Consider the following 23,680-nt stretch of genomic DNA (forward strand, 5'->3'; position numbering starts at 1 on the left):
ATCAAGCTCTGTTCCCTGCAGAGGAGTTCCAATTATTTGACTTTACCATGGCCTTTTGCTTCTTTGAACCAAGAAGTACAAGAACACTGCAGTCCACAGCTTTTCCTGCTTCTCTTTATCCCAGTGGCTGCAGGCTGGAGTGGCATCTCATGGAAATTTCTGATGAAGGAATATAGGGCCACAAGGGAGGATCCCACTGTGCCACTGCAGACCCAAAACATGTCTCACTGTCACTACAGCAAGGCTGTATCCAGAACAGGGACTGGGATTTGCCTGACTACACTGAATTAGTCTGATTACTTGTATTTGAGGACAGGATGTTGAGTCTGGGTATAACAACAGCAAAGGCTGATTTCAGTTCAGCTGAATCCAATGAAGAAGAGATTCTTTTACTGGAGCAGAAGAAAAATTGAGAGCTGTAGACAACAGCAAAAGGCAGTAAAATCCCTTGAAAGTGATATTTCAGCAGAAAAAAGATACTTCGCTTAGACAGGGATTAGGGCTCAATTACTGAATTATAGAGATTAACTATAACATTTAATGAATAGTAATATATAATTACAGTTAAGAAAATTTCATGGTCTCAAAGATTTCTTTGACAAGTTCCTCTTTTTCTCTCTGGGCATCTCCATGTTCACCTCTTTCTCAAGTAGCCTGAGGGCACTGGAGGGATGTATGGGTCCAATTAGGGCTTGTAATTGAAAGCAATTAATCAAATAAACCAAGCAGCTAAATTGCTCTGTGAGAAGGGAGAATCCTGCTGTAAGATGCAGTGGGATTGGTGACTTGGATGTTTGCAGCTCTTGGGAAATATTTGGTTTTAGGTTTGTATACTTGAATTCCTCCTCTCTTAAATGTGGTAGGATGATACAGAATATTTCAGTTGGAAGAGGCCTTAAAACAATTGTCTGTCTTGCACTGGTAATGTAAAGATCTAAGGGGTTTTATGGACCTTAACTTAAAGCATAGTTGTGGGTGTCACAGAAGCTGGTGAGAAAGTGAATTGTGAGGAACTAGATGGTTCAGCTCCTTATGAGTTCTCTCTCAGACCTGCATGTGTGTAATTGTGTGGTAAAGCTTATTTGTCAGGACGCAACACAAGGGGGGAAAGAGGAAGAAATGGTTGCCTAGGAATCAAAAGAAATAAAGGAAAAAATATAAAAACAGAAGGAGGGGAAATATACTCAGCAGAAAATATGAAATAGCGTAGAAGTATTTTTGAAACTTTCCCCTTTGCACCCTTCCTTTAGGGTTTCTACTCTGCCCACGCCTCTGACAGTGGTCACTGAGACAGTTGTTTTCTGATAAAGAGGAAGGAAAAGCACCAGCTGTTGACCTGGATGCTCAGTGACAGTGAGCCCAGGCAGACAAGTGTTTCTGATTTACCCCAGCTTGTGGAACACGGGTCAGTCTGGCTGGAGAGGGAGCAGCTGTGCCCCCAGGAAGGATGGAAACGGTGCTGCCAGCAGCTGTGCTCCTGAGTTCCCTTCTCCACTGCAGCGGTGAGTCTGCCTGGGGTGGGCATGGGCCCCTGCCCTGTGGTGTCTGCGTGTGCTTGGCAGGAGGAGCTCTGTTTTGGGAAGAGCTTAGATTCAGTCCTCAGAGTGAGAGAAGCCTACTGGGACAAAGGCAATAGTTCTATTTTTACAGGGAAAACAGTTTTACGTTTCTTTACCCAGTAGTTTAAGTTTCCCATGTTCAGCTTAGGCTGAGAGAGTGGTGTGTTTCAGAAAAACAAACAGGCAGTGGAGGAGGAAAGACTTTGCTGTTCCTCAGAAGCCACAAGGGTGATGCCAGGAGCAGATACTGGCTGAGACCAGGGAGCTGCAAGTTGAACTTTCGAACCAACTCCTTCCCACCGCTAAAGTTATCCAGTAATTCTGACCCTGTGCTCCACTCAGTGCTGGTAGTGGCAGGAAAGCAGCAAGAGAGCCATGCACACATGGCAGGAGTTGGTGCCCCTGGCCACTCTCTGCCTCACACCCATCTGCCTCATGCCACACTGATTTTTGGTTAACCCACCCCTGAGCAGCCTAACCCTCACACTCCCCACTGACTGCTTGTGTTTCTCATCTGGTGAGTTCCCTTTGCCTTGGCTTCACCACCTGGGCACTGCCTTCACCCTGGCTGCACTGTGGCTTAATTTTTTTTCCTCCTTTCTTCCTGCAGCTTTTCTGGACCTGAGTGGCCCCAGTGAGATCAAAGGTGTCTGGAGGGGCTCTATCATTCTGCCTTGTTCCTATGTGCCTGTGGAGGCCCTTGTGCAGCAAACCCTCACCTGGACTGTGGTACATGAAAAGGGCTCAGGCACCATCATTCGGAGGGATGGCTCTAGTGACCACGTTCTCCTGTCTGAGTACAGGGGCAGAGTCAGCATCCCAAAGGATGCCCCAGGATATGTGTCCCTCTTCATCTGGGACCTGGAGGTCTCTGACAGAGGAACCTACACCTGCCAGGTCACCTGGAGAGACAGCAACAACAGCCTGATAGCAAAGGAGATCACCACCAAATTGGAGGTTGTTAAAGGTAAATCCAAGAAAAAGGCTGCTCAGGAGGGAAAGGCTTGGCTTAGGAAGCATTTGGGGAATTAGACAGAGCAGGTAGTCAGTGACCACAGGTTTCCATGCAGAAGCATTTTGCTGATCAGTGTCAGCCTCCAGCATGAAGCAGCAAATAAATCAGAGAGAAGTTCTGCCCCAGGACACAGCAGCCTGCGGTGCAGGGAGGACCTGTGGCTCCTCAAGTACCCATCCATCCCTGGCTCTATCTGTAGCCAAGGACTCAGTGTTTCCCCGGGGCATGCAGAAACGGGGAATGTACTATCCCAGGGACAGTGCATAGCTGTTCAACGACTAAATTTCACCAGCATGTGCTTGCCCTCCCTCTGCCCAGTGTAGGGGGCTTATAGAGGCACAGAAACTGCAGGGCACCATGTGTGGCACAGCTGAGCTCATCCTGTTGCAGGAAGGTGATGCAAAACTCGAGCTGCTTCCTCTTAGGGAGGCACTACCAGCAAGGGCAAGAACTGCTGTGGCAGGGGGACTGTCCAGAGCCAGGGTTCCGTGACCTGGGCCCCTCTCTGCTTTGTCTTGCAGTGGCAGCCACCAAGCCCACCATCAGAGCCGGACAGCCGGGGCTGACCGTCCCGGCCGGGGCCAGCACCAGCCTCACCTGCGAGGCCAGCGGGTCCCCTCCCATCAGCTACCGCTGGTTCCGGAGCTCCCCGGCGGGCACAGCCCTGCTCCTCGGCAGAGAGGCCGAGCTGCCCCTGCCCAGCCTGCGGCCCTCGGACAGCGGCACGTATTTCTGCGAGGCGGAGAACAAGGTTGGGGCCGGGGCCGCGCAGCGCAGCGACGCCGTGCAGCTGACGGTGACAGGTGAGTGCCGCAAACGCACGTGGCGGGACAACACCCCTCTGCAGGGCAAAGGAACAGCATCCCAATTCCCTGCCCAGAAAGAGGGAAATGCTAAATGCCGTCAGCACTCTGACACATCCCTTCCCGCTGGCTCCGGCCTCTGTCCTTCTGTATTTCCTGTACTCCGTTTCCTCCTCTTTGAGGAACTGCTCTTTTCTGATGCAAAAGAGCATTTCTTCTTCAAACATTGATGTGCTTATTCCTCTGTGGGTTTTTTGAAGTTCTCCCTTGCAATTGCCCACAGCAATTCAGCAAGTTTAGACAAGGAGTCGGGGCTTTGTTTTGGCAACAAGGAACAAGTGAGCGGTAGTTCAGCGGCAGAACAAACCAAACTGGCCTTTGCTCCCCGCCACCAGCTGTGTGTCTCAGGGACACACACTGCACTTCACACACACCAGGCTCTGACACCTCCAGCCTCTGCAGGACAGTGCGTCACAGCTCGGACTCAATAGCCTCAGAGGCCTTTTTCGATCTAAATGATTCTGTGATGGGTGCCTTACTGGTGGAAAACTTGCAGCTCTCCTTGGCTGGCTACTCGATCAGCAGAGCTGCGAAGCCCCTGATGGCAGAGCCAAGCACAGGTACCACACAGTGGCCTGTGAAAGAGGCAGAGCCTGCTGAGCTCCCGGGCATGAAGCTTTGGCTGAAGCCCTGGACTGCTTTTCCCAGCAGCCACGCATTGGGGGGAACAGCACAGGAACAGGCTCAGTGCTGCAGGTGCTGGCTAACGCTGCTGGCACAGCATCCCCCTCCTGTCAGCTGGGAGGGGGCTCTTTCCTCCTGCTCCTATCCCCCCTGTGCGGAATTCTGTATCACATCAGTAGCACCATGGTGCTCAAAGCCCTGTGTAAGCCTCTCTCCCTGTCACCTTGCAGGTCTGCCCACAACAACAGCAGCCTTGCGGAGCAACGTGGGACCCATGGGGGGATTCAACTCAACCACAGGTCAGGGTGACAGCTGATGGCAAGCATGGCGTGTTGGGGCAGTGTGACACTAGTTCTTGGCAGTGGTTTTATTGCTGGGGAACAGAGTTTTGACCGTATTGACCTTCAGCCCTGTTTTTAACTCGGTTGTTTCTGAAGATAGAACTTCCTTCCCTCAGTCTCCAGTCCACTGAGGGCTAATAGGTTGTCTTTGTAGGAGAGATTGTGCATGCTTTAGGACTGCTGAAAATGCTTTTTCCTCACTTGCAGAGTATATGGGATGTTCTCGGTTTGGTTCTTTTCTAAATGGTTTTTTTTGCATGTTATCTGATCCTGAATGGAAGCTGCTGAGGGGAGGCAGAGCTTGTGTCTCCAGTGGCAGACACAAGCTTCCTCAGACCTAACTGAAAACATGTACTTGACCAGGGATAGCAGTTTTGAGGGAGGGCTTGTAATTTCCTGTTTGTTTTTGTGGGAATTTAAGCCTGGACTAGAACAGGTCTGCTTGCAGAAACTTTCTATGGTTGGCTTATGTTTCATTTGGATTTATGGTACCCCAGCAATCAGATGGGGATTGTGGAAGCAGGTGTCGGTCACTGCAAGCAGAGGGAAGATGTTGGCATGTGTTGATTGTTCTTGCAGGTAGAAATCAATCAGACCTGGTGTCTAGAGGTACCTCAGGAATCTCCTGGAATCCATGGGGCCCCACCACTACTACAGGTGTGTGTGTACAGACATACAAATACATATAGGTATCTGGTGTGTATATACTTTATACAGTACCCATCCAGTGACTATGTGGTCCTACATGTACTCTCTCTATAGTATAGTGTATACATAGTGGTCATTTCTGCAGTTTGCCTATTTTCACTGCATTGTAAAGGGGAAGGGGGCACTCTCTTCTGATCCTACAGCTCTAATCCCAGATATCCTGGTGATAAAATGAGGGCTGGGAATGCACTCTCAGACTTTACTCATGTCTGTTTTGCAGAGGTGTCCATAATAGCAACAACTTCTGAGAGTGGTGTGGGATATCCAGGGAAGAATGAAACAATTCATGGTAAGTAAGAGCAAAAATAAGCTGAGAAGAAGATTAAGGACCCAAATCAGATGCCCTGTAGTCAGGAACTTCAGCCTCGAAACTACAGTTCTGCCTTTTTAGCTGCAAATTGCATTCACAGCTGTTCTCAAAGGACCCAGATAATTCCTGGTGACTCTTTAAAAGGCTCTGGATGTTTTCATAGAAGAATGAGGAAAAAAAAAATAAAACAAAAAAAAAAAAAACGTTCATATGGGGGCACACAGAGTTGTTGCTGTGTTTCTGAGCAGTCAGTCTGTTTTTATCTTGGACTGTCAAAGCTGAAACAACTGAAAAGCCTTAATGTGTGTCTCAGGCTGATCTACATATCCTCCAGCTTTGCACCATTATGACAGGTTTAGACAGCTTCCAGACAGAACTGAGCAGCACCCTTCAATGGAAAGCTTATTTTCATGATATGCAGTGCAATTATCCTGCCCTGCTCACATCCCTAGTCACCTCAACATGTACATGGTCTGTACAGCTGTGGTCTCTGGGTTAGGTGTACATAGTGCTGGGTCACACGACACCCACTCAGGGCCACAGGACCAGGGTCTGTGGGGACACAGTGCTGCAGGGGCACAGCCCCATGTGCTTGGGTAGGGCTGGCTGTTGCTGTCCTTGGGGAAATGCTAAATGCCATGTACCTGCTGCTCCTGTCACTCAGGAGGGCTCTCTGTCTGAAAGTCCTCTGTTGTATTACTTTAGATTTCCAGAGGACTGGCTTGTCCCTGTACCTGGTCATCCTGATTGCTGTGGTGTGTGGTGCTGTGGTCTTCCTTGTCATCGCTCTCATCCTGTGCATTAGAAAGCCCAAAGATGGTGAGTAGAATGTTCTGGAAAACCTGAATGTTTTTTGCATGCACGGCATGGTTTTACCTTTGACAGGTTTTGGGGGCCTGGAGCTGGGCTTGCAGCCACCAGCTGCAGCTCTGGCACCTGCATCATGCAGGCAGTAGATGATGTGTCTGGATTGACACAGATGGAGGGAGATCCATAAAGGAGAGACGTCCTTGCGGTCAGGAGGGTCATCCAGGCACCAGCTGTGGGGTTGGGGTAGCAGGGCCCTGGTGCTCCTGAGCTGCAGCCTCCCATCCCTGCACGGGGCAGCTCTGTCCCTGCCCTGCAGCCCATTCCAAGGGGTGTGGCTTTCCCTGCCACAGAGCCTTGGGATGGTTGTTTTTCACTGCTCCCCACAGGCATCCCAGGGTCCAGACTTGCCTGCTTGGCCAGGCTCATCATTCCAAATCCTTAAAGTCTCTGGCAGAGGGTTCAATCCCGTCCTGCTGCTGGAAAGTGCCTTTGGCACCAGTTGCTGCTCAGTAGCTCCCATAGTTGGCACCCAGAGGGAAGAGGTCATTGTCAATTCTCCCTATTCCACATAAATTTGTTTCCTCTCTGGTCTTTAATCACAGCATCCATTCACTGAATGCCCCTGTCTCTCCTGCACTGCCACCACCCTTGGTCAAATGTTCCTTGGAGCCCCCTCCTCACCAGCTGTGCTGGGCACAGAGAGCACACAGGTGTGCTATGGGGTTTAAGATCCCACAGATTTCATTTTCTCCTTGGTTTCTCTAATGATCTTCCTATGACTCCATGCTACCAATTAATAATAAAATTGGTAGATATTTCTTTTACCATTTTTCTTATTTTTATATTTTCCCTTTTTTAAAAGGAATCCAGAATAGCCACTTTCAAAACTGTTCTCTTTTTTTTAACTTCTAATGAATAGGGAAGCTGTGGACTTCTGAGGTTTCTAGCCTCAACTTTATCTTTGACATTGGGCTGCTTATTTTGACCCAGTTGTGTGGTAGCTAGGTTGTCTTTGTTTTCTTGGACTGAATTGTGGGAAACTGAAATTATTTTCTTAAGAATGTAAATGCAAATTATTGACACGAATTCTGATTTTTCTTTTCAGCTCAAGCCTATAACGTAAAATTGTGAGTACAACCCTTTATCCAGCACATTGATGAGTCCTAGGGGGCTGTATCAGAGCAGAAAGAAAAAGCACTAGCTGTCATAATGAAAACCTCTTTAATCACTCTGGGTGAAGAGGTTCACAGTTAGCTCAACAGCACGTTGTAAGGAGGCCTTGTGGGCTTTCCACAGCAACACAGAATGTGGGAAGAAAGGTCTTTTTTAATGGCAATATCAAAATTGTAGAAGTGAGCAAGAGATGCTTATTGACTCCTAATCCCAGGAAGGGCTACTGAAGATGATCGCCAAGGCTAAATTCTTTGTGTTTTTTCAAGGCTAAATTTCCCAGTGTTTTTGTTTTTTTTCAAATGCAAAGAAAAGGAACTTTCCTTGTAGAAACCACTGATTATACTCTGTTTTTTCCTCAAAACCTCCCTGGCTGCATTTGCTTTTTCTAACCATAGCTGTGGCAGGAAGTTATAGCCATTTCTAAACTCAGGTTTCACATCCTGATCTACTTGTCACCTCTGGAAATTTTACTAAAAAGCCTGATAATCTGGTCAAAACATACAAGGAGAACCACTTCTCTAGGTATAAAGTGCTGCTGATGTGAGTATTACAGTGGGATGTGCCAGCATCCAGGATGTGCCAGGTTTCCCCAGCAGTGTGTAGGGAAGCAGTTTAAGTAACAGTTGAGCCCTGAGCAATGGAACAAATGCTGTGATGATATTTCTCCTTTGAGGATCTATCTTCATTTAAAAAATATTAGATACCATAATCCAGACAGTGGATGTGGGATACTTTTAGTTCTCAATTTACCCTTCCTCCAATATTTTTTTTATAATTATTCATTTTTATGGGTATTTATTTCTCTTCAGCAATTATCTGATTGTGACAGAGCAAAAAATGGTGGTAACCCTTTCATTGCTTGCACACACTTTGCTGCCTCTCCCTGGAAACTTTCTCAGGGTTGGAAGCAATGCTGATACAATGCCCAAGGTTTTTCTGCCACCAGAAAGCAAAGGACAAAATTCTCTCCTTCAGAAATTGTCATAGTCCAGTGGCTCACAGATTAGTCCAGTTTACATGGGTTTGAGTCAGACCACAATACCAGTCAACATCCAGATGGTTGGGAGGTGCTTTGTTCACTCTGGTTGCTACACTTCTTGCTTTTCGATTTCAGCCATAACTCAAGAGTGGCAGCTTCCTCAAGCACAGGTCACTATGAAGAAGCCATCTCTTCCACTGAAAACCAGTACGTGACAGAGCTCAGGGAAAACAGAACCTCTGAAGAAGTAAATAAGAATGTGTCTGACTGTGTTGCAGCCCCCCAGGAATCTGAGTATGAAGTAGGGGACACTTCCTGAGAACCAACAATGGTCTGCAGATACCAGTCCTGAGAAGCACCTTCACCCAGGGAAAAAACCAAACTTCTTTTCACTTTTGCCCCTGACAATTAGGTAGGACAAGCAGTGGTTGCTCTCTCTTCACAATCCCTGCTGTGGAAATGCATACCTCATCAGGAACTTCAGTTACAGACTGCTGTGCAGAACTTCTGTTTTCCTTGATTCTCTCTCACCACTTCTATCCAAGAAAGCCCTTTGAATGCTGCAGCATGCAGGTCCCAGGCTAGGAGCACTGTACTGAACTTATTGCTTTATATAGCCAAAAGGACCAGTGTTTCCAGCCTTTGTGTGGTGGGAGAAGAGCCAGCACTGAGGGCTGCTCAGCATCCCTATCCCTGTGGGTGAGCAGGGCAGGATGCAGCTGGCTTGGGGATCGATGGTTCTTCTCCTGCCCACCTGATGCTGCACAGATTTGAGAGAGATCTTATAGAAACACTGAAAAGCAGATTAAAGCCAAGAGAAATGCAGGAACCTGCCACCCTAGAAGAAGCAGTGCAGAAAGCAGAAGTTTCCCATGCAGTCCTTGTGCTACCCTTGATCCCTTTACACAGCACTGCAGTAAGATTTAGCACAGCTCTGGGTGCTTCTGATACTGTAACCAACCAGGTACATTGTTTCTGAGCTCACATTCTCTGTTTTCTCTTTAAATGCATGATGGATATATGAAAGAAATTAGATACTTTTCCACAAGTTCGGGGTAGGATTGCTTACATATGCCTCACATATTTTGCTGTGTGCATTTCTGCATGACTGGCTCATTTTGGAATGCTAGCAAGCTACTCACAGCTCCTCACTAGATACTCAAGAGGTACTTTCCTCCCAGCTTAAAAGGCCTGAATGGTAAATTATGAATAATTTACTGCCCTGAGTAAATCGATCATGCAGAGTTATGGAAGAACCTTTTTATAACAAGCAGGGCAATCCTGTGTCCCATTAAAAGCCATGCAGGCAGGTGTAAAACAAAGGTAGTGACCCGAGAGATGAGTGAGACATTGGTAACACAAGCATAGGATTTATGGGCCCCCAGCTGTGCTGCTCACACTCAGGACAGCCCTGCATCTGTAGGTCTCTGAGCATCACCAGGATTCAAAGCGAGCATGAGGTGCTAATGGAAAGGTATTCCAGTCGAAAAACAGGATTGTGTAAAGCTCATGGAATGTTGCTACCTTATGTATGAATGTTGGCCTCATCTTGGGTTTAGCAGGGCAAGGAAAGTTACTGAGAAAGACTGTAAAGAATAATTATTGATACAAAACCACATCTGTGCAAGCAGTTTCTTGGAAAAACAAAGAACAAGAGGAAACAAATGAGCAAAATGTGCCCATGGGGGTCAGAGCTGAGAAGAGGAAGGGGCTATTTGTTTATAGCGTCTCTGAAAATGATGCAGAAATTAGTGATAGTTATCTGGTAGCACTTTCAAAGAGCAAGGGAAAGTACTTCTTTGTATACAACACAGAAACAAATGTGGAACATAGTGCTCTTCAACTGGAGCTGAGAGCCAGAAGTCTAATGGGAAATTAGAGGAATTAATGATTTAAAAGTTCAGCAGAATGCACAAGCTACCAGGCACACTGTCCAGGCACTTATCGGTGACTCTATACTTTTTCCTGTGCTATGAGTTTTATTTCCCTTTGTTAAGAATGTACTTAAGATGTCCTAGCCCTTGATTTTGATTTCTGAATTAAAAGGGAATACATGGCAGCTGCTGGTGCTGTGAATGGAGAAAACTGCCAACTGTCTGTGCAGCTTATTGCAGATGTGGAGAAAATAGATGTGAGTGTGTGTTTCTGCGTGGGTGAGCTCAGAGGAAGTGGGAAGGAAATGTGGCAGCTGCTGGCATACAGCCCATTTGTCTGAGCCTGACTGCTGTGGCCACTGAAGGGGGAATATGGCTCTGGCCACCTGAAAGGGCCTGCAGTGCTCTTCATCTCAGGGGTCATGATGGGGCCAGAGCTACAGACATGGGAGAAGGGAGCACTGAGGGAAGGCAGAGATACAGAAACAAAGGGTGTCCCACTGAGGGGCAGAGTGGTCTGAGTTCTCACTGCTGAAGCTCTATGGGTAATGCCTGCCAAGAATCCCACATCTTGCCCCAAAATCACTCAATTCCAGCTGCACTGCAAAGCCACAGGCAATGCAGCCCTAGCAATGTGGTTAAACAGTAGTGTTATCCTGGCTGGACAGGCAGCACCAGGGCTGTTGTAAGGCAAGCTCATGAAACTGAAAATAAATCAATGAATTATGGTTTCCATGTGTTTTGTGTCTGCATTCACTGTGGGACAGCTGAACAAGGTCCAGGTCCTGACTTGCTCTAGGCTGTACCTGGGCAGAAGGGCAGCTGCTGTGCACCCTGTGCAGTGGCAGGACAGAGGATGAGCTGAAGTCACAGCAGATCATCCCAGACCTGCAGTTTTGTTTACCAAACCCAGAGCTCAGCCAGCGTCTGCAGAGCACTGGGACGAGGAGCTGGGTGGTCTGAAAAAAGCCAGCATCAGATAGTGCTGAGACTCCAGAGAGCACCAGCAGCTGCTGCTTGTGGTAAAGGGACATCTGTACTGATTTGATGGCTGGGGGTGTGCAGCCCACCTGCAGCACCAGGGAAGAAATGAAAAGACACCGTACCTATGGGTGACTTTCTTGGAATCAGGAGGTGTTTACAAGGACTTGGCCAAGCTAATAGCAACCCAGAACTAATGTTGTTGACCTGGGAATTACTGGGAAGGGAAGTGAATTTCTTCAGAGAGAACACTTGTACATCATGTTTCTGTCACACAAGCTTTAAGGGGAAATGCTAGTTTACATAATTTTGTGTTTCTTTAAATGGAACAAGGTTATGTTTTGATGATTGACTATATGATTATCTGATGTGACAGAACTGTGGTGTGAACGGTTTCAGGAGATCACACAATCAGCTTCTGTGGGACATCCAAAAAGTACTTAGTAAAGTACACTCTGTTGAGTCAAATCTGTGACTTAGCTATGGCTGGACTAAACAAGAAAGTCTGAAATAAAAATTGCTTCCTTTCTGAGTTCATATGTTTGAAAAAAAACCACTTTGAGACCTTTCTTCTTCAGTTATATACTTCTTGATGATTTGCTTATAGTTGGGTACTGAATTTCATCTCCTTGAACCCTAAGGATCTTATTTATCATCACAAAAATGGTAGCAAACTGCTCTTGCCACTGGCCAGCTTTGTCAGAAAATTAATGTAAGATGCAGGATCAGCAGAGCTGGTCCCTATGAACAAGGTCTGAGAGACCATCTGTGCTCAGGTTTTGGGACATGGGGACTTTACTGTGTCACCTGTAGTTAGCCCAAAATGAGTAGCAGAAATGGCAGCACAAACAGTGCCTGAGCCGTGGTACTTGAAGAAAATACACTTGAAAGAGTGTCCTTCCTGTCCTGTGTGTGGGAGGAAGGTGGGTCCCTGGGGTGACAGGCTGCAGAGTGCCTCACCTGCAGCACTGTGTGGGAGAGAGCAGCAAGTTCAACCCAGAGCAGAGACACTGGAATAAAATACTGCATTTTAATAAACCAGATACTAGCCAACATTTCTGAGACATAAAAGGCTTTTTCTTCCTGTGTTCAGATTCAAAACTGCAAGGAGTCCTTTAAGTAAAGAAGAAATAGGCTGACTCTGTGACTCAGGGAGCTATGTCTGTATCCAGGGAGAGAAAGATGCATATCACATTTGGGGAACTACAGTTATTCGTGTCTGCTTAAGTTAAATAGTCTTTTATTTTTTTAATCCCATATAATTAGATCTTCAGGAAGTCTTGCATGTCTGGTTCAAAAAACAGTCCTATCAGCAGTTTTAGCTTGGGTTTTCAACTTCTTCCAGGGCTTGTTCCCCAAAACCCAACTTCTCTTAAACTGTTTTGTGCAGGAGACTGTTTGTTTGGGACAAGGCTCTACTGCCAGTCATGGATCAGGGTGTGGAAAAGGTTGGGTTTTTATCACCTCTATGAAAGTGGACACATTTCCCTCTTTGAGTGACACAGCTAGCAACTTTAAAAAGCGCTTTTTTGTTTGCTTGCTTGATTTCAGGCAAGACTCAAATATGGCTAAAATCTTCTCAGGGGCAGCACAGGCAGATGGATACAGGCCATATGCACTGGTACCCCACTGGCAGCTGCAACAAAGATGTCAAGACGAAAAGTCAGCAAAAATCAAGTTTTGATGTCTCACATAGACATGCTTAGCAAGAACGAGTGCAGCTGCCCCCACCCTCTTCCTCAGAAGGATGACAGCTGGTGGTCGGTCTCAGCCTGGAGCCCTGGATGAATCTGTTACACTAGGTCTTACAGCACAATATCTAGCTTTTTCCAGACAAGATCCACCACAGTGATCAGCAGGGTGGAACTTGCAATCACAGTCCACAAGGGCCCTATGGGTAGGCATTCCTTAATCTGGGACTGAAATGAGACCCATGCAGTTCTCCTTAGCTTACTGACTCCGGGAAAATGATGATAATCTCCAGCTCTCATTACCCCAGCAGAGAGGGAATAAGCTGTCACTGAGATGCAGCAGCACTTACACAGATGGTTTCAGATGCAAGGGGAACGTTGCAGCCCAAGAAGACAGGTACTTCTTGTGATGGGATAAGGTTGTGGCAAAACCATCCCATTTAACTCTCTCAGCTCCAGTAGAGAACAGCTCTCTGTCTCTCACACACATCTGCCTCCTGCTCAAAGATACTGTTTTCCTGGGGCAGCTGTTAGAACCATATGCTAAGGCATGGCTGTTGAATAAATCCCAAAAAGCTGCTCTACTGACTGTTAAATTTTAACAGAATTCACTAAGTCAGTAGATTTGTTTTTATACAGTTCTTATCTTTCCGTAAGTCCTTCTCATAATAATTAGTAAGCACAGATCAATATCCTGTGTATCACACCTAGATCATTCTTGGAAGTACTTTTAAATATATCCTACAAAGCACACTCAGAATGTCCCCTGGCTGCCACTCAGAAGTCACATATTTGTGGCACAGTGTGTGCTTCCAGAGCATGACTTTTGCCCATGAACTGGACTATTGCGGCAGAAATGGGAGTAGAGAGAGTCGGTGATGCTCAGCATGACCTGGCAATGGGCACTTGCAGCTCAGAAAGCCAGCTGGGTCCTGGGCTGCATCAAGAGAAGTGGGTGGGGACAAGGCAATGGGCCTGGAAAGATCTATACAGCCTTTCTCCCTCCTTAACCCTTCACCCAACTCAGCAGTGAAATGGACTCGTGATGTTTCAGAAAGAGGATCCTAGATGACAAAGGACAGAATAAAAGGAAGTGTTCCTCACTTGCAGTCTGGTCCCAGGAGGGTGGGAGTCTCCTGGGGAAAAGACGGACCCGTACTTCTGGGAGAATGGGAGAAGTTGGGCGGATAGTGGTGTTTGTGATGACTTTCATCAGTTGCAACGGTGAGTAAATGCTTCAACATATAAGGAAAAAAATCAGAGTACTAAGAGCGTAGGGAAAATCTTTTGGATTATAGCATCTTTTTTTTTTTTTTAATTGACAAGTCATTTAGAAAGTCTAGTTTATTGCATTAATCTCAGAACCTGAGAATTCATGGGTCTCCTTTGGTGTCAGATACAGCAAGGTGCTTTCAAGAGTGCAGCAAATGGGGCAGTCCGGGGCAAGTCAGCTTCCCTGCCCCAAGGCAAGAGCAAAATACAGTTTTTTGGGACCTTTGGCAAGGACCCACTGTGGTGTCCAGCTCTCAAAACAGCCTCGGTGAAGCTGGAACAGGCAATATAAATGTAATAATTCATCCTCATTATTAGCATGGCCCTGGGAAGAAGCAGAGCTGTGAGACCAGGTGCTGGTCTCACATTTGATTCCCCTTGGTCTCTCCTACCCAGTGACTCTCTGGTTGCATCAGGAAAGCTTGGACTGGAACCTTGGCTTCAGTTCCTATGCCCCTGACTGAATACACCCTTTCTCAGGGCATATATGACACTAGCAGCAGCACAGGATAGTTTTGGGAAATAGGAGAAAAGTGCTCTTACAAGCTGCACACAAAAGCACAGGATTGCTCCTGACATTTAGAAAATTGCATTGAAATATGTTCCCCATTTCTCCATAAAAAAACCCCAGATTTTCAGATAACTAGGATCTGCCTCTCAATCAACTTCTTGTGGGTTAAAGCTGCTGAATATTACCAGTGTCTTTCTGGGGAGAGAAAAATAAGGGGTGTGGGAAACCAAGTCAAATGCAATTCAGGTGATTTCCTACTTACAAGAGGCACTTCCCAGAGGAGATGCAGGATCCACAGGCAGACAGCTGAAGAAACTAGGAGAATGTATGGAGAAAATCTGCCCAGTCTTCCCTTGTGCCTACCTGAATGCTTGGCAGGGTACTGATCTGCGTCAGGTCTGAAGTTTTCCAAGGCTAAAGCTAAAGGACAGATTTTGGTCCACCATTCCTGTTCCAGGCCCAGTACTGCAGAGAATATCCCTAAATGCTCCTGTCCACAAGGAACCTGTCTGTACCAAGACAGAATTAAGAACTGGCAAGTGCCCAGAGAGAGACACAATAAAAATAGACAGGAGGTCAAGGCAGCTGTTGACTTCCTCATGCTTGATGATGTAGGCTGGCTTAGTGCTATGGTCTACAGCGCATCTGAGACCTGGCCACATGCTGGTGTCTACTACCCAGTGAGTCCCGTCTGTCCAGAGGACGTTCTCCTCTTCTGCTGCATTCTGATTTCTTCCTTTCCACTGCTGTTCCCTGCAGCCCTCCTGGATCTGTCTGGCATCCGCCAGGTCACAGGCACATGGATGGGATCCACCACTATACCTTGTACCTACGTGCCTTCAGAACGTTTCACACAGCAAAGGGTCAGCTGGAGTCTGGAGCGGGACTCCAGCTCCTCTACCATCTTCTGGAGGGATGATTTTGGTGACCACATATTGCTTACTAAATTCCGAGGCCGAGTCAGCGTCCCAAAGAACAGCCCAGGGGATGCCTCACTCCTCATTGAGAACCTTGAAATGCCTGACAGTGGACACTACACCTGTCAAGTCACCTGGAGGTCTACAGATAACAGCTTGATAAAGAAAGAGGTGACTACTACACTCAAAGTTGTCAAAGGTAAATCCAGCAATAAAGCCCTGCTCTTGTGCAGCCAGGTTAAACCAAAAGAAAGTAGGGGGACCAGCTTTGCTTTCACACCACACTGTCTGGCCCATCTAGGCTGGGAGTTGAAGCATCTTCCTCCCTTGCTGTGTTGGTTAACCTTCTCAACACCTGGAGGTGTAGGAATGAGCTGGGGAAGGGAGCCAGTTAGTGTGGAGCCCAAGCTGGATCTGTTGATGGGCCAGTTGAACCCATGAAGCTTGACATAATATCCAGGTCTGGTTCTGTGCAGGCAGCCAATCTCTGTGGTTCTTGTAGCAACTGGGTGTTTGTAAGGCAAGTCTGCCTTCTCCCCTTCCTGAGCATCCTCAATGTGTGCTAGAAAAATATTTTTTCTGCAAGAAAGTCACCCACCCCAGAGAGCAGGACTTTATGAAAGGGGAGCAGGAATGATGACACAGCTGTTGTAACCTGGATTAACATACAGGCGACCTGAAGTCATCCTGTGCAGGGAGGTGATGTGAGAGCTGAGCTGCTTCCTCCAGGAAAGGAGCCAAGAGCAAGAACAAGAACTGCTGCGGCAGGGGGACTGTCCAGAGCCAGGGCTCCGTGACCTGGGCCCCTCTCTGCTTTGTCTTGCAGTGGCAGCCACCAAGCCCACCATCAGAGCCGGACAGCCGGGGCTGACCGTCCCGGCCGGGGCCAGCACCAGCCTCACCTGCGAGGCCAGCGGGTCCCCTCCCATCAGCTACCGCTGGTTCCGGAGCTCCCCGGCGGGCACAGCCCTGCTCCTCGGCAGAGAGGCCGAGCTGCCCCTGCCCAGCCTGCGGCCCTCGGACAGCGGCACGTATTTCTGCGAGGCGGAGAACAAGGTTGGGGCCGGGGCCGCGCAGCGCAGCGACGCCGTGCAGCTGACGGTGACAGGTGAGTGCCGCAAACGCACGTGGCGGGACAACACCCCTCTGCAGGGCAAAGGAACAGCATCCCAATTCCCTGCCCAGAAAGAGGGAAATGCTAAATGCCGTCAGCACTCTGACACATCCCTTCCCGCTGGCTCCGGCCTCTGTCCTTCTGTATTTCCTGTACTCCGTTTCCTCCTCTTTGAGGAACTGCTCTTTTCTGATGCAAAAGAGCATTTCTTCTTCAAACATTGATGTGCTTATTCCTCTGTGGGTTTTTTGAAGTTCTCTCTCGCAATTGCCCACAGCAATTCAGCAAGTTTAGACAAGGAGTCGGGGCTTTGTTTTGGCAACAAGGAACAAGTGAGCGGTAGTTCAGCGGCAGAACAAACCAAACTGGCCTTTGCTCCCCGCCACCAGCTGTGTGTCTCAGGGACACACACTGCACTTCACACACACCAGGCTCTGACACCTCCAGCCTCTGCAGGACAGTGCGTCACAGCTCGGACTCAATAGCCTCAGAGGCCTTTTTCGATCTAAATGATTCTGTGATGGGTGCCTTACTGGTGGAAAACTTGCAGCTCTCCTTGGCTGGTTACTCGATCAGCAGAGCTGCGAAGCCCCTGATGGCAGAGCCAAGCACAGGTACCACACAGTGGCCTGTGAAAGAGGCAGAGCCTGCTGAGCTCCTGGGCATGAAGCTTTGGCTGAAGCCCTGGACTGCTTTTCCCAGCAGCCACGCATTGGGGGGAACAGCACAGGAACAGGCTCAGTGCTGCAGGTGCTGGCTAACGCTGCTGGCACAGCATCCCCCTCCTGTCAGCTGGGAGGGGGCTCTTTCCTCCTGCTCCTATCCCCCCTGTGGGGAATTCTGTATCACATCAGTAGCACCATGGTGCTCAAAGCCCTGTGTAAGCCTCTCTCCCTGTCACCTTGCAGGTCTGCCCACAACAACAGCGGCCTTGCGGAGCAATGTGGGACCCATGGGGAGACACCACTCAACCACAGGTCAGGGTGACAGCGGTGACATGGAGCACACAGTGACAGGTGAGTGCTCAGGCCAAGGTTGTTCATCTCTGTGGCAGGAGAAGACAGAGGCAGCAAGTTTGCTCTTCCACAGCCAGATCAGTCGCCTATGCCGAATATGAATTATGTCTTGATTGTTATCCAGAAAGGAAAGTCAGAGGCTGACACCTTCTCTTCTTGAGAATGTGCCTGATGAAGGGAGGAGACAAGAAAATGTTATCTGTGTCCCTCTGGGACCAGAACTGTTGGGGCTACAGAGCTTCAGAGGGAGGTCACCTGGGGCAAGAGACTGCATGGGCCTCCACACCTCAGAGAGTCTATGGTGCAGCTGATGGCAAAGCCTCCCAGGCAAGCCAGGGAGTCACCATAGGAGAGAAGGAGTGAAGGTGTCCTCTGGAAATCGAGGGAAGTGCCAGCCGGACAAAGCCAAAGCATTCCCAGGCGATGCTGTAGCCAGGCATGATGCATCATATCAGCCAGGGCTGCCAGGAAAATGTGCAATAGTCAGGGAAGGGACATGAATGCCAGATGTTGCCCCAGGCCTGCTGGCAAGACACACACAGGATAATAGGTGAGTCTAGGCTAGCAGAGAAACCCCATTTTCCCGATGCCCAGGGCAACTCCCAGTGGGGCTGCAATGCATCCAACATTCTCCACTGACAGATCCAGTCCCAGCGACACGGGTCTCCAGGATGGATACTGCTCCGGTGGGGCCTTTCACAGACACAGGTGAGTCGAGTCTCATGCTCGAAAACACCAGATTTGCACTGGCAAGGGCAGGGTGGCAAACATCATCCCAGACCAGCTGCACATCTGGCTGCTGTGCTTGTGGCAGATAGGGCTGCAGGGAACAAACTCTGGCATGCCAAATACCAGGCATAATCCGGGCAGGAGCTGAGCTCCTGACTCCCACCCACACGCCTGTTGGCGGTAGGGTTTGCAGCCTGAAGTTTGCTGTTTATTTCCACGAAGGGATGCCCAATCCCTGAAGTGTTCAAGGCCGGGTTGGATGGTGCTTGGAGCAACCTGGTTGGTTGAAAGCGTCTCTGCCCACGGCAGGGCGTGGAAAAAGATGGGCTTTAAGATCTCTTCCAAACTAAACCATCCCGGCGTTCTGTGACTGCCGGGAAGTCGCTGAACTCCCACGTGGCCTCGGCCCCTTCTCGGTTGGGATTTAAAGGCCGTCCAAAGCAGCGGGGGGCTGCCGGCTGCCGGCTGTGCGGCGGGGCCGGCCGCTGTGTCCCCCGGCCGCAGTGACAGCGCTGTGTCCCCGCAGGTTCCCCGCAGGTCGCTCCGTCCCCGCTGCTGTACGGGCCGGCGGCCGCGCTGGGCGGCGCCGCGCTGGGCGCGCTGCTGGCGGCGGGGCTGGGCTGGTGGTGCCGCCGCAGGAGGAAGGAGGAAGGTGGGCCCCCACAAACCCAGCCGGGGGCGGGCGGTGGGGACAGCCCCGGGAGGAGGAGTCGGGGCGGACGTGCGGGTGGTGGACGGCCCCGTCCGAGGTGATGGACGGGCGGGCGGGCGGGACAGTCCCATCCCCGACACTCCCATCCCCATCACTCCCATCCCCATCACTCCCATCGCCAGCTGATCCTTTCCAGGGAGAGACCTGTGGGAGCGTTTTCCACTAAACGTGGGAACGCCTGGAAGCTGGGTTTTGTTCTGTGACACATCAAACAAGTTGATGCGTATCTTAGCTTCTTTTTTTTTTTTATTTTTTCTTTTCAGCATCTCTCTATGAAGTTGCTTTGTGAGTGCAATTTTCTACTTGGGACATTAAGACTGAGGGCACTGTACTGGTATCTGCTCCTAAAAAGCCTCCTTGCTCAGTGAAAAGCAAAGATTTATTTGCCTCACAGGGGTAGGATTTGAACACTTCAGCAGTTTAGTTAGCAGCATGAGGATTTAACACATGGTCACAGGAGATCGCCAGACTTTTCTTTAATATGATAGAAAATCAGAAGGACATTTTGTGTGCTTTGCTCTGCCTGTCACGTGCCATGAGAAACCTTTCTCTGTGGGAAATTCTGGCCATTATTTAGCAAAGTAACGCAAAATTAAATTCTCAGCTCTTCCTTTAAGTTTCCTCTATACTTGTCTTTCTCTGTAAGAAACATGTCTTAGTGCTTGGCCGAGTACTACTTTCAGAATTCCTATTAGCATATGATTATACAAACGCACCTTCTGCCCTGTCCTCATCTCAATCTTCAACACCTTAATACTGCTTTCCTACTCAGAGACACGCCATAGCCATCTCTAGTAATTTTTCCGAATTATTACTGGTATTTACTTTCCGAAGGGTAGACTATCTTCTGGTAACTTTAGAGTATAACACGATAATGCCATCAGAGTTTATAGTACCAGCATTAACCAGTGCATCTCTTTGTGTAATTCTTTTAACGTCACTTTCTTGTATCTTTCAGAGCTCCTCCAGGCCCTCACTAGAATAATATGAATTTTGCTATTCCACAGATTATATGGTAGATCTTGTCTCTGACTAAGACGTAAGTGAAGTGCCATGTGCTTTAGTCACCCCTCTCACTCATGTCTCTCTTGTCCCAGCCACAGAACTGCAGATGTCGCCCTGCTGCACACTGAGGTGGAAGTCCCTGTTGAATGCCTCTACGAGGAAACATGCTCTAACACTGAAAAGACCACCATGAAAGACAGGAAAAGTCCTGAGTATGAGAACCTTGTGACTGCAATGGAACCGCAATATGAAACAAGGAATTGAGTCGCCAGCACCAGCTTTTCCACATCAGCAGCCATGCAGGGCTGCAGATACTGAATAGTGAACTTAACAGTAGGAGACTTCCGTTGTCCCTCTGTTTTGCTCTCACTGCTTGCTTTTAACCCAGAGGAAATGCATAACCTTTAGGTCTTTGGCAGGCCAGGCCCTGCCTGTGGGAGCAGAAACCCCCAGCCAATTGTTTGTCTACCTACTTCTATAAAGCAAGTTATTTCTGAGCAACCTGAAGGACTGAGGGCAGGGAAGGGGGATCTGAAGGAGTTAGAATATGAAATTGTTTAGCCTGTAAATCCAGAAGTAGTTGGTTCAATGCTGCCAGTCAGTAACACTAGTAAGGGGTACTCTCCAATGTTGTTCCTGTTAAGACATCCTGTTAAGGCTGCAAGGAACCAGGATTGTGCTGGAAATGGGGATCTTCTGGCCTTTGCAGCTCAGAAAATACTGGTTGTACATCCTGCCTGTACTTGAGTCTTTCTTTTTTTGTTACAGCATAATAAAGGGACCACAAGGGGAGGTTAATGTCCAGGAGTATAATTTTTGCTATCAGACTGGAGCTCAGTGCTCAGAGAGAGTGGGAATGAGTCTCTGAACTGTCACCCACTGGTTTTCTCCTGGGAAACCAGAAATTATGTTGAAGGAAATGCTGGCATTTAATTTTTACATTTTGGGGGCCAGAGACATGAAAAAATAGAGAGAAATTTGAAGCGTTTGGATAATGATTGAGTAAGGGACCTCTTTGAATACAACAGACTGACAACCAATTTATTATGTGGGACATACATCAATCTGTGTGATTACAGATGACCTGTACAGATGTGATTAATGCTGACCTGTTGTGCAACATGACTGCAGTTCCTGCCTTGAGATACAGTGCATTCCCTACAGTAAGCTGCCACTCAGCAGCCTGATTTGCCTCGTCATTGTTAATTGTTTGCTTCTTGCCTTTACTGCAGTGCTGCTGTCAGCTCTGTCCTCCCTATCTGTGCCTCCAGCCAGCATCCCTTTATCCTCCAGGCTTGGCATAGAGGAGGAATGCCTCCTGGCTTTAGCAAACCAAATTTGTGAAGTTACTAGCTTTTTTTAAATCAGTGGGTGCAAGGAAAGTGTGGGGAAACAGCTCACACCACACACACCCTCCTGCTTGGCCCTGACTTCACCTACAAGGCTCATCTCTGCTTCCATGGATCATCCCTTCTTGGGTCAGCAGCCTAACAGCAGGATCACTTTTACCTTTACAGCTCTGAATTGCAATGATGCTTCTTCTGCAGGACATGAGGTGGGCAAGATCAGAGAAAAAAAATTCCTGCCCATACTGTGGGGACTTCACAAATACAGTGACAGCCATGCAGGGAGGGCTGTGCTGGGTGTCAGGCTGCACTCCAAGGAGTCAGACAGGATCCAGTCTGTCCTCGTGGGACCCATGGAGCCAGCCCTGAAGATCCCAGGCTGCAGAAGTTGCTGGCATCAGCAGTTCCAGGGGCGGTGCAGAACAAAGGAGTTGAGGGGAATGGGGAGCTGCAGCCAAGCCCACACAGAGCAGTAGCATATGGTGCAAGGTCAACACTGGCTGAGAAGGGAACTGAAAATTTCTCAGCTTCCCTATCCTTACCTCAGCAAATCTAGGCCCAAAACACATTACTTGTACTCTCCTTCCCCTCCCACCCCCCTGCAAATATTATCCTCATTAATTTTCAATTAGCTTGGTGTTTTGTGCAAGTTTTCCTGCTGTTAAGAGCTCTGAGCTCCAGGTTCAGTCATTGACTATGTAACACCATGGTTTTTCCATCTTATGATTCCTCCCAGCACTGATCTGCTCTGATGAGGTCTGGACACCTTCCTTAGAACACATGAAGCGTGGGGGAAGCTACAGAGGAAGAAGGCAATGGGAATTAAGAAAGGGGGAGCAGATGCCCCAGATGGACCAGCCCCCATGTACTTCATGTTGTCATTGCCTCTAGTTAGGGCAGCAAAGGATTTTGGTCACAAGTAGCAGAACAGTGGAAACATAAGAAGCTTGCCTCCAGTGCTGAGGTGTTTTTGCCTGGGCAACAAGTGTGTGATTATTTCTTTATTTTATTTTAGGCCTATTTTCCATGTTTCTAGTAAAATCTATCAGCAAGAAAACATTTTCCTTCTGAAAGCACAGAGGGTTCTGCTGTGTTGCATCATCATCAAACTAGAAAACTTCTCCTTCCCTTGCCCTGGTCACTCAGCCAGTGCTCATCTGCTGCGCTCTGCTCCAGAATGGAAGGAAAAGTTCAGCTTCTGCCCTGAAAGGATGCTGCCTCCCAAAAACACACTATCTCAAGTGTCATGAGACTCACAGTTCCCCTTGCAGTGCCTGTCCCATGGAGGGGACCTGTTGGCTTTCAGACCTGCTGGGTTTGTACCATACTACATACTCCAGAGCACGGAGGTAGGAGATGAAGGCCCAGAGAAATCTGCCACACTGTAATTTGATGCCTGTTCTTGTAAGAGAGGAAGGGGTTACTTTCTTGTCCTTCACCCCAGCCATCTGGAAGGATCTGGAAGCTAAAGGGGAGAGTTATCTAAAAAGCAGAGGGCAAACTACTGAAAGAAAAAATTGGAAATGCATGAGAAAACAAGAATGAAGGGCATAAACAAATATTGTCCAGCTGTGGTGCAAAGGAGGTTGGGTCTGTTGAAACCTCAGGGTTTGAGCGACAGCAGGACTTGGGGCTGATATGGCTGTGTGCTTCTTGGGGGATACGCTTTTGGAGACACATTGGGGACAAAGCAATGCCTGAAATCATAGACCTTGCTGTCTTTTGAAGCTAACCTCAGTGATAAAGATCAGGGTGATGTCTGTGAGTCATGAGGAGGTGCTTGAGAGACCATGGGAGTGTGAGTCATAAGGAGTAGGGCCATTTCTGGACCACTTGTGGACCGTGTTTGTCCGGAAGTGCACAAGCTATTCAAAAAGCAGAACACAATTTGCTTAGACAATGATACACATTTGTGGGTCCCAGCTTTGTACAAATTCCAACTTCTTCAAAATATTTACTAAGGAATAGTTGAAACAAAAAGCCCAAAAGCTTAGTATTCAAGTTTATTAATACTCTCAAATATTGCAAAATTTGCTGGTGGTAGTGTCCTAAAACTAGTCAGTAGGGTCTTGGGATGTTTTTATTTTTGAGTTCTCCATGTCAAATGCTTTCAGAGAGTTTTATCTGTCA

General features: G+C 48.2%; 2 protein-coding genes across 6 annotated transcripts; both read left to right on the forward strand.

Moving 5' to 3' along the window:
• Positions 1-1,271: 1,271 nt before the first annotated feature.
• LOC136373548 (V-set and immunoglobulin domain-containing protein 4-like) lies at positions 1,272-10,991 on the forward strand. The gene is made up of 9 exons (XM_066338469.1): positions 1,272-1,502; positions 2,170-2,526; positions 3,096-3,377; positions 4,292-4,360; positions 4,982-5,059; positions 5,331-5,399; positions 6,126-6,239; positions 7,336-7,357; positions 8,518-10,991. The coding sequence occupies exons 1-9, from the start codon at positions 1,448-1,450 to the stop codon at positions 8,699-8,701; spliced, it is 1,230 nt and encodes a 409-aa protein (XP_066194566.1). The 5' UTR covers positions 1,272-1,447; the 3' UTR covers positions 8,702-10,991.
• A 2,808-nt stretch (positions 10,992-13,799) lies between these two features.
• On the forward strand, positions 13,800-20,997 carry VSIG4 (V-set and immunoglobulin domain containing 4). 5 transcript variants are annotated; one of them, XM_066338677.1, is made up of 9 exons: positions 13,800-14,152; positions 15,471-15,827; positions 16,455-16,736; positions 17,651-17,758; positions 18,401-18,466; positions 19,014-19,139; positions 19,463-19,484; positions 20,158-20,214; positions 20,297-20,332. In XM_066338677.1, the coding sequence occupies exons 1-8, from the start codon at positions 14,098-14,100 to the stop codon at positions 20,177-20,179; spliced, it is 1,038 nt and encodes a 345-aa protein (XP_066194774.1). In that variant the 5' UTR covers positions 13,800-14,097; the 3' UTR covers positions 20,180-20,214; positions 20,297-20,332. The 5 variants fall into 5 exon arrangements, with proteins under 5 accessions (XP_066194774.1, XP_066194771.1, XP_066194773.1 ...); XM_066338674.1 differs by lacking the exon at positions 20,158-20,214 and having other exon boundaries at positions 20,297-20,997; XM_066338676.1 differs by having other exon boundaries at positions 20,158-20,381.
• Positions 20,998-23,680: the final 2,683 nt, after the last annotated feature.

Source organism: Sylvia atricapilla, chromosome Z (assembly GCF_009819655.1).
Source record: "Sylvia atricapilla isolate bSylAtr1 chromosome Z, bSylAtr1.pri, whole genome shotgun sequence".
Classification (NCBI taxonomy): domain Eukaryota; kingdom Metazoa; phylum Chordata; class Aves; order Passeriformes; family Sylviidae; genus Sylvia; species Sylvia atricapilla.